We start from the raw sequence: 13,892 nt of genomic DNA, 5'->3' as shown, positions 1-13,892 counted from the left end.
GAGAGGGAGTCGGCTGTCTCCAACCCAAATACTAATAACACGAAGAAGGAGGGAGCCCCCACAATCTTATCGTATTTAGCCTAGTAACAGGTGGGAGCTTGTACTGTCAGTGAGTCGGGCTTTGTTGGAGAACAATGCACGCCAGCGCCCTGCGGACCCTGATCAAGGGGGGCCGGGTGGTCAACGACGACTGTACCCAGGAGGCCGACGTCTACATCGAGAACGGCGTCATCCAGCTGGTCGGCCGGGAGCTCATGATCCCCGGCGGGGCCAAAGTCATCGACGCCACTGGCAAGCTGGTCATGCCGGGCGGCATCGACACCAGCACCCACTTCCAGGAGACCTTCATGAACGCGACCTCGGTAGACGATTACTACCACGGTACCAAGGTAAGGAGGGAGCAGCGGGCATTGTGTCCCACCCACACCACCTGCCTCCTGCACACAAGAAAGGGGCGACTTGCAAACTTCGGGCAGAAGGGAGGAAAGACATCATTGCAGCGAACCTGCCAGCTCTACCATTAGTTCACCGATTATTAATTCGAAGCATTCAGTCCCGTCGCCAGTTTAGCATTGGAGCCTTTGTTGACCGGATTGCTGCTGGTTTCACAATGTTCGGGGTGGAGCTGGCCACAGTTCATCTGACAATGATGTTGGGGGAGGGGGAGGACAGAAAGAGAAGCAGGTGGATTGAGAAGGATCATGTTGGCGAAGGGAGGTGAATGCAATACTATGGGGAAATGTGGTTGGGGATGAGAATGCAACGATTATAATGCGGTAGGAGAAGTGAACAATGTATTTCCAGCCGAAAGCCAACCTCCGCCACTCTAGATTTTTTTTATTGCAGTTATACTGATTAGTGGTCCTAGGGATGATGCGCTGTGAATCTGTCTCTCCTCTCAGGAGGAAGCACTGTACAGGCTTGCCCATGGGTCAACCACTTGAGCAGTTTTGTAAACCCAACTTCACACTCTAAGGTGCTGAGCACAAGAGGTGCAACACTGTCCTGGAGAGGTTCATTCATACCTTGGCATTTTGTATCAATGTGAAAGTGATCATATAACTGCAACCTGATATAAAGATAATGCATTTCTGTATTTTCATAAGTTACATTGATTTGGATGACAAGGTTGCATATTACAAGCAGTTTTTAAAATCATACGAGGATTCAATTGTCAGGAATCACGCTGTTTATGTAACCAGTTAGCGTTGCAGTTGAGGATAATGCTATGCTTTTTGCTCTGCAAAGAATATTCTATTTCATGAACTAGTTATAAAGGTTCACTTGCACCATCCATTAGATTTTTTTCAAATCATTTTATTTGGATGATGAACTGAGGTGGGCACCTGTGATTCTCAGATCCTCATCTGTGATTATCTTGTGACGAAAAAGACAGAATCTGCATGTAACTGTTTCTTTAACAATTTTTCTCTGTGGGTAGTTTATTTTGGGTAATAATTGATGCTGATACCCTTGAATCAGAGTAGTATTAATATTGGTGAAGTATAAACTATCCATGTGAGTTTAAATTGTTTCAAAGTCGTTGACAGTATTGGAAGAAACTTCAGATTATATATAACGTCACCACCAATGACAATATTGAAACAAAAAATAAACAGATGTATAGAAGTATCTGTTTTATGTCCTAGTTAGGAGATATTGTTTATCTAGAATCTATCAGCAATTATTTAAGTTTCTGAAAGAGCTCTTTGCCACAGAGTTTAACTTGCACAGGATCGCCAGTTCAACTTTGTAATAAGCTACGAGGAGACATACTTGTTGGCTCATATAATTGCGCTTTTTCACAGCATTGCTCTTTTGAGGCCCGTGCTACTATAGACTCATAGCGTCTTAATTATTTATCCGTCAACCATGGTTGTTTTACTCGAATGTCAAGCAGCCCTGATACCCAGCTCTCAAATATTCAGCATCGGGTTGTAAATTCAGACCTGCTGGTGCCAAAAAGCAAAGTTGTTGCATCAAAACAGTTGGGAAAACTTTCAACTTGGGCAGAGGCAGGAAACGGGCAGCAATAGATATGCCGTTCCCATATATACACCGCCCGATTTTCCTTCCATTGAAGTAAGTAGAAGGGAAAATCAGCCGGGGTATATAAACAACCAAAAATGTTTTATATAGTTGGGATTACTCTTCAAATTTTTGAATATGAAAAATGTTGATAAATTTATGGAAGTTTTACCATGTAAAAATGACAAGTGCTTCAGTTTATTAATAATGAGGAGGATTAGAGGAGGCAATGCAGAGTTAGATCAGAGATGCACTGCTGCCATAGATGAGCTGAAAGACATTTTGTATGTGTCAATCAGCAGCAATCCTTTAAACAATTGCAATGCCAAAATTATTTCTGAAAGGGATCATGCAATGGTGCTGTATTCCACCCAAATGACGGACTGTTAGCTTACTAGGATATGTCTAGCAATGCTATTGTCTCCAGGCAGTATTATAGCTACTTGGATTGATTTACGTCTCTCCCCTCTTAATTCCGCCCTCAAGGTAAGGAATTCTCTTCATGGGAGCTGCTAGGCAAAACTATTGGTATATTATCCAATGGAGGGGTAGGTGACATGTTCATTATATGATACTGATCTTATCTATTTGAAATGTGTTTTGACATTTTTAAAATTCATTTTGGCGGTAATGCTGTTTAGATAACCAAGGGTTGTGTCTCATCAGTCTACTTGTTAGAGTACTTAATGATTGTAAATTTGAGCTTTCCTAATCCAGTATTATTGTTGCTGGTTCTATTCATCTGCAGAATAACTAAAAACCAGCTCTATTTAATCGAGAGCATTTGTTTCAGTCCTCAAAATGGCCACCAAGTTTGGCATTGTTTATGTTGCTGGAATGCCTGGCATGTCCATTGTTTTTGCTGGTAGAGGGCAGAAACCGTAGGAAGTATAGTATTGAAATCCTAGAAACAATCAATACAGTGTAATTGTATCTGTTGTGTTCTCAAAAGAATGTTTTGCAAAAATGATCTGGTATGCATTGGTTGATCTGAGGGAGATAGAAATCAGCCAGCTGTTTTCTTGTGTCATATTGTCATAGTTGAGTAGCTCAGCCAGGATCTGTCTGCCAGCCAGAGAATGAAAATCCCCCAGCCAAATGCTGCATTTGCATTACGAAGTAGGTGTGATTGGTGTTAAAATGATTGACAACCCACTCTCATTTAACAGTATCAGTATTGATTGAACTGATCATTAATTTTAAAATTATAGATAAGTTCATGAAAATGTCTTGTGGACGATATCAACCAATTATAACATCTTTAATGTCTGCTTTGAAAGAGGCTGCCAGCAAATAAAATGAGTATTGAGCAAGGCTGCAGTGCCACCTTGAATGGTTTATGATGGCATCATGATGCACAGTTGATGCTTAATCTTTATCCAAGTTCTTATAACAATGTAGTGGAGCACAAATGTGCCAACTCTACTAAATTGCTGATTTCTGCCAGTATTGCCACTTAGATTTTCTGTAAAGGGCAGTCATGGGCATGTGAAATTTTCATACTTGTTCATTTAATCGTAGCGTTTACGCTTTCAAACTTATGTTGTTAGGGGAAACTTTTTTTGAGCTGTATAATGTTAGCATAAAGTTCAGGTTAGGAAGTGCATTTTTCCCTGTGCCAAAGTCATTCATTTTCAGTTTTCATAGAAAAATGGACAATCACCAAATCAATAGTTTTAAAAAAAATCTGTGAATCCCATTTAATGAGTAGTAAATACTCTTATTCAGGCACAGAAAATCATTAACCCTGTAAATGTACCTACTTCTAGTCCCGGTTTATATATTGGCTGTAATTATGCTAACTCTACCTCATATACAGTCTATAAAATGATGTACCATTTTGTAAGTGCATAGTTAGTGCAAAGTTGCATTTGCGATCTACTTCTGTTTGTGACCCTTCCCTGATGCTGGAGGACAATCAGCAAATGAACAATGTTGTAAGTGCTCATACATATTAGAGAATAGATGTCAGGATTGTTAATGCTGTAGGCCTGCCTCAGACCTTCTTTCTTTAGCCTCCTTGTCTCGAGAGACAATGGGTAAGTGCCTGGAGGTGGTCAGTGATTTGTGCAGCAACGCCTGGAGTGGCTATAAAGGCCAATTCTAGAGTGACAGACTCTTCCACAGGTGCTGCAGATAAAATTGGTTGTCGGGGCTGATACACAGTTGGTTCTCTCCTTGCACTTCTGTCTTTTTTCCTGCCAACTGCTAAGTCTCTTCGACTCGCCACGCTTTAGCCCCACCTTTATGGTTGCCCGCCAGCTCTGGCAATCGCTGGCAACTGACTGCCATGACTTGTGATCAATGTCACAGGACTTCATGTCGCGTTTGCAGACGTCTTTAAAGCAGAGCCATGGACGGCCGGTGGGTCTGGTACCAGTGACGAGCTCGCAGTACAATGTGTCCTTGGGGATCCTGCCATCTTCCATGCGGCTCACATGGCCAAGCCATCTCAGGCGCCGCTGGCTTAGTAGGGAGTATATGCTGGGGATGTTGGCCACCTCGAGGACATCTGTGTTGGTAGTACAGTCCTGCCGCCTGATGCCAAGGATTCTCCGGAGGCAGTGAAGATGGAATGAATTGAGACGTCGCTCTTGGCTGATGTACGTTGTCCAGGCCTCGCTGCCGTAGAGCAAGGCACTGAGGACAAAGGCTTGACACACTTGGACTTTTGTGTTCTGTGTCAGTGCGCCATTTTCCCACACTCTCTTGGCCAGTCTGGACATAGCAGTGGAAGCCTTTCCCATGCGCTTGTTTAATTCTGCATTGAGAGACAGGTTACTGGTGATAGTTGAGCCTAGGTAGGTGAACACTTGCACCACTTCGAGAGTGTGGTCGCCGATATTGATAGATGGGGCATTTCTGATGTCCTTTCCCATGATCGTTTTCTTGAGGCTGATGGTTAGGCCAAATTTATTGCAGGCAGCCGCAAACCTGTCAATGAGTCTCTGCAGACACTCTTCAGTGTGAGATGTTAATGCAGCATCGTTAGCAAAGAGGAGTTCCCTGATGAGGACTTTCCGTACTTTGGTCTTCGCTTTTAGACGGGCAAGGTTGAACAACCTGCCACCTGATCTTGTGTGGAGGAAAATTCCTTCTTCAGAGGACTTAAATGAATGTGAGAGCAGCAAGGAGAAGAATATCCCAAACAGTGTGGGTGCAAGAACACAGCCCTGTTTCATGCCGCTCAGGATTGGAAAGGGGTCTGATGAGGCACCGCTATGCTGAATTGTGCCTTTCATATTGTCATTGAATGAGGTGATGATACTTAGTAGCTTTGGTGGGCATCCAGTCTTTTCTAGTAGTCTGAAGAGACCACTTCTGCTGACGAGGTCAAAGGCTTTGGTGAGATCAATGAAAGCAACATAGAGGGGCATCTGTTGTTCACGGCATTTCTCCTGTATCTGGCGAAGGGAGAACAGCATGTCAATGGTGGATCTCTCTGCTCGAAAGCCACACTGTGCCTTAGGATGGACCGCTCAGCCAGCTTCTGGAGCCCGTTTAAAGCGACACGAGCGAAGACTTTCCCCACTATGCTGAGCAGGGAGATTCCACGGTAGTTGTTGCAGTCACCACGGTCACACTTGTTCTTATAGAGGGTGATGATATTGGCATCGCGCATGTCCTGTGGTACTGCTCCCTCATCCCAGCACAGGCAAAGCAGTTCGTGCAGTTGGGCCAACCGTCAAGAAGATTGCCCCCCTCAAATCTAAATCAGGGGACACAATCACTGACCAACGCAAGCAAATGGACCACTGGGTGGAGCACTACCTAGAACTGTACTTCAGGGAAAATGTTGTCACTGAGACCGCCCTCAATGCAACCCTGTCTCTGCCAGTCATGGATGAGCTGCACGTACAGCCAACAAAATCTGAACTCAGTGATGCCATTGAAAAGCCCCTGGGAAGGACGGCATTACCCCTGAAATCATCAAGAGTGCCAAGCCTGCTATACTTTCAGCTCTGCATGAACTGCTTTGCCTGTGCTGGGATGAGGGAGCAGTACCACAGGACATGCCTCAGACCACTTAGAGAAAATCCTGTAAGATTGGGCAATTTTAGATGAGCAAGGCTAAACGGTATATTTATTTTGGCTTGCAGATTAGAATTAAAACTCCACACTTTCTAACTGGGGCAAACTTACTTCAGTTAAGACCCAACCATCTTTATTTTGCTTTCTTTTTGATTTGTTTGCAGTCAATATTGCTCCAAACTGGTTACTGGGGAGTGTAGGGATGAATAGCTCTTGGATGTTTCCCTCCTCTTATCAAGGAGCTGAGATTGATAATTGTTTTTGTGTTTGATGAGAAGTCAGATGCGAACTCACCCATTGCCATTCCATTACACAGTACTGTATGGTGTCCCTACCAATATAGAATGGAAAGATGTCAGCACTTTTGGTTAGATAATATCACTTCTCACACTGGCTGTTCCTAAACAGCTGAATGGTTGGTGTAATGGACATGAGTAAAAATTCTGCCATCAAAAAAAGGTTTGCCTGTGAAAAAGACTGACCTAACTGCCGAGAAAAATAAATGTCTGCTGTTACTGCAGTATGAATTTAATCAATTATTCCTGTAACAAAATTTGAAGTTCTAGTTGAAGGTGCAAATTTTCTGATTTAACAGACATATAAAGCTCAGCATAGAATGTATTATGTGTATCGTTAGGTACTCAATGTTGCGGCCTATTAATTTCAAAAGAATGAAAAGCAAACAACTTGAAACTCTGGTGTCATATGATAGAATTGTACTGAAGGAGGCCATTCAGCCCATCATGCCTGTGCTGGCAGTTTGAAGAGCTATCCCCTGCTCTTTCCCCATAGCCCTGTTTTTTTTCCTTTTCAAGTATATATCCAATTCCTTTTGAAAGCTACTCTTGAATGTGCTTCTACCACACTTTCAGGCAGTGCATTCCAGATCATCATAACTTGCTGCATTAAGATCAATTAATTTCCCCTCTGCTTCTTTGAAAATTGCGTTATATCTGTGCCCTCTAGTAACCATTTGCAGGGATATTATAAGAATTTTTAATTCTCAGATTAAAACTCCTTTCTTTTAGCTGACACTAATTACAAGAGCCTGTCACTCTAGAATTGGCCTTTATAGCCACTCCAGGCGCTGCTCCACACATCACTGACCACCTCCAGGCGCTTACCCATTGTCTCTCGAGATAAGGAGGCCAAAGAAAAATTACAGCAGATCAGGGATGGAATAGATATGATCCAGTTACATGCCAAAAGTCTGGCATGATGACAGGAGTAGCAGTGTTGAAAGAAAAACTGATCAGTAGACCAAAAGAAAGAAGGTTGTATGTATGTTGAAAAGAATAAAGTAAATAAAGAACATTTAAATATGTATTTCTGCTTCTCATTTGAGATCAGTGAGCTGAGAGATTTTCATGAGGGGAAATGGTATTTCTCTGTTTTTACCTTCCTGTACTCAGCATTCCAGGTCCTGTGTACAACAATGAGGCAGAGTATCATTTCTCTACTCTGCCCTAACAATGAGTTTTAGCCCCAAAATTCAGAAGTGTATCCCTGACTGTAATGGTGTAATACCACTGATTTCCCACACCTGACATTCTTCGACTTCTGTGTGAGATTGTCCATAAGGCTGCACAAATAGACAGTCTTTTGATGTGGCTCTGTGTGGCCTCGAAATGGGTTTAAAATTGCTCAAACAAATTTCATGTAGGAAACTTGAAGAGACAAAAAACAGACTTCATCTGAGTCCAATTTGAATCCGGCCCTAGAGATCTGAAGCTAGACAGTTGTACTGTTCATGACCTATTCATTGAAGGTTAGCTGTTGTGGAAAGATATGGTATCTATAACTATTCAAGTACATTATAGCTTATGACATGCTTTGACAGTTCTGTTTTGTTTCCACTTGAGCTATTTTCTTCTCCCTTTTTCTGTCATCAGCACATGAAACAAGACAATTTGCTTTCTCTTCTCCCCCCCCACCTCCCCCCAAATTCCCCCAGCTACTATTGTAACAGTTTTCTAAGAGCAGCAAGTTTATTTTCCCTCCCCCTGCACTCCTACCAGCAAATTTCTAGATACTGTTCCATGCGCTGATAGTAATCACAAGGCAGGGGGAAGGGTGGTACGGGAATACCACATTCCTCCCAATTAAAGCTGATTGAAACTGTTGAAAAACTTGTTAAAATCTTGTCAAGGTTTGCAGTTTGAATTTTTAAAGAGGCACATATGTTACCTGCACCTTCAGAAACAGATCATCTGAAGGGAGTCAGGACAGAGTGGCGTCATACTCACAGCTGACCTGGGCATTACCCCAGCCCCATAAGAGGGAAGGCGAGGCAAAGGGGGACTGGGCACTTGGTAAAGGGGTGCCCTTGGTGCTGCACAGGTGGCCACTCAGCGCCCGGGCTTTGCACAGTGTTGGCACCCCCTGGCGTCGCAGCGGCAGAAGAACAAGAGGAAAGGCTGCCAAGGACAGTTGGGCAACAATCTGCCCAGAAGGAAGGCTCTAGATTGCAATGTGGGCACGTCTGTCAGATTTTGAGCCCAGTGGCGATGCTCCGCAAGAAGGGCAGAACTCTCAGGCATTGGGGGCATGGGAAAGGAAAGAGGAGCAGGAAGGCAATGGAGACCAAACCCTCAACACAGGATCTACCGCTGCAGACGGAGCTACCTGGCAAGAACCATTGCTGTGGGAGACTGTGACTCTCCAAGCAGATGGTCAGAGACATCTGTGCCCTCGTCGCCAAAGACCTCGCATCTTGCAGCATTGGTTGCCATGACCAGCCAATAGCCATCAAAATTACTGTGGCATTAAGCTTCTTCGCTTCTGGCTCCTTCCAACGATCCGCTGCGGACCTTAGTGGCATCTCAAAAATGCTACACATCACTGCGACTTGCTGGTCACTGATGCTCTCTTTGCCAGAGCAGGACAGCACATTCATTTAACAACAGACACAACCTGGCAGGGACAAAGGGCATTGGGTTTCACTTCCATTGCTGGATTCCTCCAGGTGCAGGGCATCATCCATTACAGCTATGTGGCCATCAAGGCAGCAACGACCAGCCAGTGAGATCCATCAACAGGAAAGGTTTCCACTCCCTCAACATCCAACTGGTCTGCAACCACAGCAAGATCTTCCTCCATGTGTGTGCTCACTTTCCCGGCAGCTGCCATGACTCCTTCATCCTCTGCGAGTTCAGGCTGCCTCAGATCTTCACTCCAACCACAGTGCATGGACGGATCCTAGGGGACAAGGGAAATCCTTTGAAGACATGACTATTTCCCCCCCCCCCCCCATGGGAGCCCCAGACAGAGGAGATACCACCTATGCCACCTGCTCACTGGGCCAACCATTTGAGCAGGCCATTGGGCTTCTAAAGATGCGATTCCAGTGCCTAGACTGGTTGAGTGATGCTCTCCAATACCCTCCTGTAAGGGTCTTGGTCATTGTCGAGGTCTGCTGTGCTCTCCATAACATGGCCCTCCAGAAAGGTGTGGACCTAGTGTAGCCCAGGAAGGAGACAACTCATCGGGGGAGAAGCAGGAAGTGATAAAGGAGGTTGAGGGAGATGATGCTGAACAGAGAGGTTCCCCTGCTGCACAATGAGGTGGTCTCCTCCTGCCGCCCTCAGGGAAGACAAAAGCCCTCCTCTCCCTCATTGGCTTCAGCATTAAATCCAGGTCAGCATCGATGAAGCGAGGAGCTGCCCTGCCCTGGGCATCAGGCCTCCAGCTCTAGTGACATTTTGGTGCAGTGGAAGGCTTTGGCACAATCAACAGATTTCTCCCTCAAGACAACCAGCAGCCTCAGTGGTGGCTGCCGTGGGGTGTCTAAATGAGTCCCACACTTTATCTGACCCATCTCTGTTCCTGTCCCCACTGGCTCCAAGTGGACAGGAAATCCATTTCCATACCAAATAAGGGCTCATCCCCATGAAATACGAGCCAGGTTCCTGACCTGAAAACAAACCCAACTTCTGTTTCTTGCCTCCGTGGCAAAAATTCAGCTGTTGATTTCTGCAGCACGTGTCTTTTGAAGGATCACTTTCACTGCTTCATGGTCTGTCTTGGCTCCATTGTGTGCATTGAGTTTTATTTTGGTTTATTTGCTGTTAAGAAATTGAAGGTGCAGATGCAAGTGCTCCACAATTAATTACACTTGTGTTTTGAGACTCTTTACATAGGTCCAGTTGTGCAGTGCAACGTTTTGTAATAAGGTATAAGCTTGTTCTTGTAGCTTTTGTTTCACCAGAAGGGAGTTGAAAAATTGGAGGAATTTGTCATTTTCCAATGAAATTATTATGGACTGAGAAACAAATCCCCTTTTTAGAAATGCTGTTTGGTACAAGAGGATTGAACAAAGAAGAGAGAGATTATTTTGAAATAGACAATAGAATTCTGTTCTACTTTGACAGCTATCTAGCTGTCTGTTAACAAAGGTTCACTTTCTATTCTGGTGATTAAGTAGCTGTCTCTGATTGTGAGGGGGAAATATTTCAATAAATGGAGATGTTGGGGACAGCTCGATAAGGAAAAGGATTTCACCTTGTTTTTGTAAACCTTAGATCTTGTTAAGTTGATCCGGTTTTCTGGAAAATTAGTAGTAGTATTAATTAAAATTAAGTGTGTTATTTATCAATCTGATTTTCTTGTGCTATGTAATACACTTCAGGGAATACTGACTGGAAATTTGAAACCTAGCCTGAGCTTGTTTGTTTTTGAGGGGATTATCTTAAAAACAATAGTGGTGATGCAGTTGTAGCATATCAGTGGTTCAGTTAATACTGGTGACATCCTGAACTATGTATTTTCCATTGCAGCTATCTCATCTGTGATATGTCGTGGTCTTTGGGAATTTTGTTAGTGACAAATCAATGCTTTGGTCATTTATTACGATATTCTTTTTAAACTGGAAAAAAATCGGGGAGATGAGACCATTCTGTTTATTTTTTAAAAATTAGAGTGTTTGAAATATGGACTTCCAGTGCTGATGGGTTCAAATGAGAGGTTGAATGCAAATTTTTTGGAAGTGGGTGCAGAGAGCTGAAAAAGCTACAGGGAACTCTTCTAGAGGGCAAAGTGGAGGGCGCAGCAAGAGGGGTCAACTTAGGCGTGATTGGATGATGGATGTCACATAGCGATTGCAGACGAGCTACAGTGGATGTGTGAGGATGGCGTAAGATAGACAAGTGTGACATACCATGACAGCATATGATCTGGTAGGAGTAGCTACAAGTGGCAGCAGAGTGTCAAAAGTTAGAACTAGGTAGATAGTGTCAGAACTAACATTGTGTATAAATGTGTAAATGCTTTTGTGTGTGCTGGACTAGTGTAAACTTAAGGCTAGTATGGACAAGGAACAAGCTCAGCTCCAACATACCTAGTTTATAGAAGATGGCTTTTGTCTTCAACTTCCACAGTACTGATATATTCATTATTTGCAAGACCCACCTGTGAATCATTCAACCTGGAAATGGGGGGAATATCAGAAGAGCTTTATCAGAACATTGGGTTATCTTTAAGGAAGAGACGCTTCAAGTACAGGCCAGGTACATTCCAAAGAAGTTGAAAGGTGTGGGAACCAATAACAGGGCTCCTTGGATAATGAGGGAGATAGAGATTATGATGAAACAAAAAAAGAGGGTGTATGATTTATGTCAGGTGAATTCTTCAAGTGAGAACCAGGCCATATACAATAGGTTGAGAGGGGAGGTGAAGAAGAAAATAAGACTGGCAAAGAGAGAATGAGAATAGAATGGCAGTCAACCTAAAAGGGAACCCAAAGATCTTCTACCAGCATGTAAATAGTAAGCGGGTAGTAAGAGGTGGAGCGTGGCCTATTTGGGATAAAGAGGGTAATATTTGCTTAGAGGTGCAGGGCAAGGCTAATATATTTCATGAGTATTTTGTATCAGTGTTCACTAAGGAAGTGGAATCTGACAAAATATTGGTAGAAAGTGAGAGTAGAGGCAATGGATAAAGTAAAGGTTGAGAGGGAGGAGGGACTAAAAAGGTTGGCTATGCTTAGGGTAGATAAGTTACCTGGTCCAGATGGCTTGCATCCCAGGTTGTTAAAGGAGGTTGGGATGGAGATAAAGGGCTTGCCATAATCTTCCAATCTTCCCTAGATACAGAGGAGGTGTCAGAGGATTGAAGAGTGGCTAATGTGACACCCTTATTCAAGAAAGGGCATAAGGACAGTCCTAGCAACTACATATCAGTTAGTTTAACTTTAGTGGTGGGTAAGGTTTTAGAAACAATAATTAGGGGAAAAAATCTACGCACACTTAGAGAGGTTCGAGTTACTTAAAGATAGCCAGCACGGATTTGTAAAAGGCAGATCAGGCTTGACTGATCTAATAGAATTTTTAACAAAGTAACAGAGAAGGTTGGTGAAGGGAATGCAGTGGTTGTTGTTTATATGGATTTTAAGAAAGCATTTGATAAGGTACCAATCGCAATTGCAGGAGGTGTAATGCCTGCACTTTTACCTCCACTCTCCTCACTATCCAAGGCCCCAAACGCTCCTTTCAGGTGAAGCAGCGATTTACTTCTACTTTCAATTTAGTATGTTGTAGTCGCTGCTCACAATGTGGTCTCCTCTACATTGGGGAGACCAAACGCAGCTTGGGTGACCGCTTTGCGAAATACCTCCGCTCAGTCCGAAAGCATGACCCCGAGCTTCCAGTTGCTTGCCATTTCAACGCCCTCCCTGCTCTCATGTCCTGGGCTTGCTGCATTGTTCCATTGCCTGCCCACTGTTTTTTTCATGTTTGTGCTTTGGACCAGGGCTGTTAATTTTTCTGTCCATTAACACCCTCTCTGCACTAACACTTTGTCTTTCAACACATCATTAACATACCATTTGCCTTTGCTCCATGACCTTCTGGTCAGTTATTCTCTGTGACCCTGTCCTATCAACACATAGCCTTTTATTATCTCTTGCCCCGGCCCTGCTTTATTTGCTTAAAACCTATTACTTTTTTAACTTTTGCCAGTTCTGATGAAGAGTCACTGACTTAAAACGTTAACTCTACTTCTCTCTCCACAGATGCTGCCAGACCTGCTGAGTATTTCCAGCATTTCTTGTTTTCATACCAGATAAAAGGCTGGTTAACAAAATTGAGGCTCATGGAATAGGAAGGTCAGTACCAATTGGATAAAAAAATTGGCTTACGGACAGAAAGCAGCAAGTTTTAGTAAATGGTTGTTTTTCAGATTGTAGGATGGTAGGCAATGAAGTTTCCCAAGGGTCAGTGCTGGGACCACTGCTTTTTTGCTGTATATAAGTGATTTGGATCTTGGAATACAGAGTAGAATCTCAAAATTTGCCGATGATGCCAAACTTGGAGGTGTGGCAAACAGGATGATATGAACTGCCTGCAACAGGACATAGATAAGCTAGCAGAATGGGCAGAGAGGTGGCAGATGGAATTTAATACCGACAAGGCTAAGGTGATGCATTTTGGCAGAAGGAATAGGCTGAGGCAATGTATACTTAATGGCAGAGTTCTAAAGAGTGTACAGGAACAGAGGGACCTGGGGGTGCATATGCATTGATCTTTGAAGTTGGCAAGACATATTGAGCGCAGGCGTCAAAAACATGCATTGAGTACAAAAGCAGGGAAGTTATGCTGAAACTTTATAAAGCTCTGGTTAGGCCCCAAGTGGAGTATGGCATTCAGTTCTGGTCATTTATTGTATGTGAAGGTCCTTGAAAGGGTGCAGAGGAGATTTACCAGAATAATTCCAGGGATGGGGGATTTTAGTTGGAAGGTTAAATTGGAAAAGCTGGTGTTGATTTCCTTAGAACAAAGGAGATTGAGGTGAGATTTAATAGGCATGTACAAGTTTATGACCGCCTTAGATAAGTTAGA

The 13,892-nt window shown here is 43.5% G+C and overlaps 1 protein-coding gene across 1 annotated transcript in view; it reads left to right on the top strand.

The window, feature by feature from the left end:
- Positions 1-13,892, top strand: part of LOC137352415 (dihydropyrimidinase-related protein 5-like) — an 85,463-nt gene continuing 71,571 nt past the window's right edge. The window contains exon 1 of the mRNA XM_068017788.1: positions 1-389. Within this exon, the coding sequence (XP_067873889.1) occupies positions 135-389 (255 nt within the window). The 5' untranslated portion in view covers positions 1-134. The remainder of the gene's footprint in view (positions 390-13,892) is intronic.

Source organism: Heterodontus francisci, chromosome 3 (genome assembly GCF_036365525.1).
Source record: "Heterodontus francisci isolate sHetFra1 chromosome 3, sHetFra1.hap1, whole genome shotgun sequence".
Lineage (NCBI taxonomy): Eukaryota > Metazoa > Chordata > Chondrichthyes > Heterodontiformes > Heterodontidae > Heterodontus > Heterodontus francisci.
Note: the sequence above shows the minus strand (reverse complement) of the source record. Positions and strands in the feature narration are given on the sequence as shown.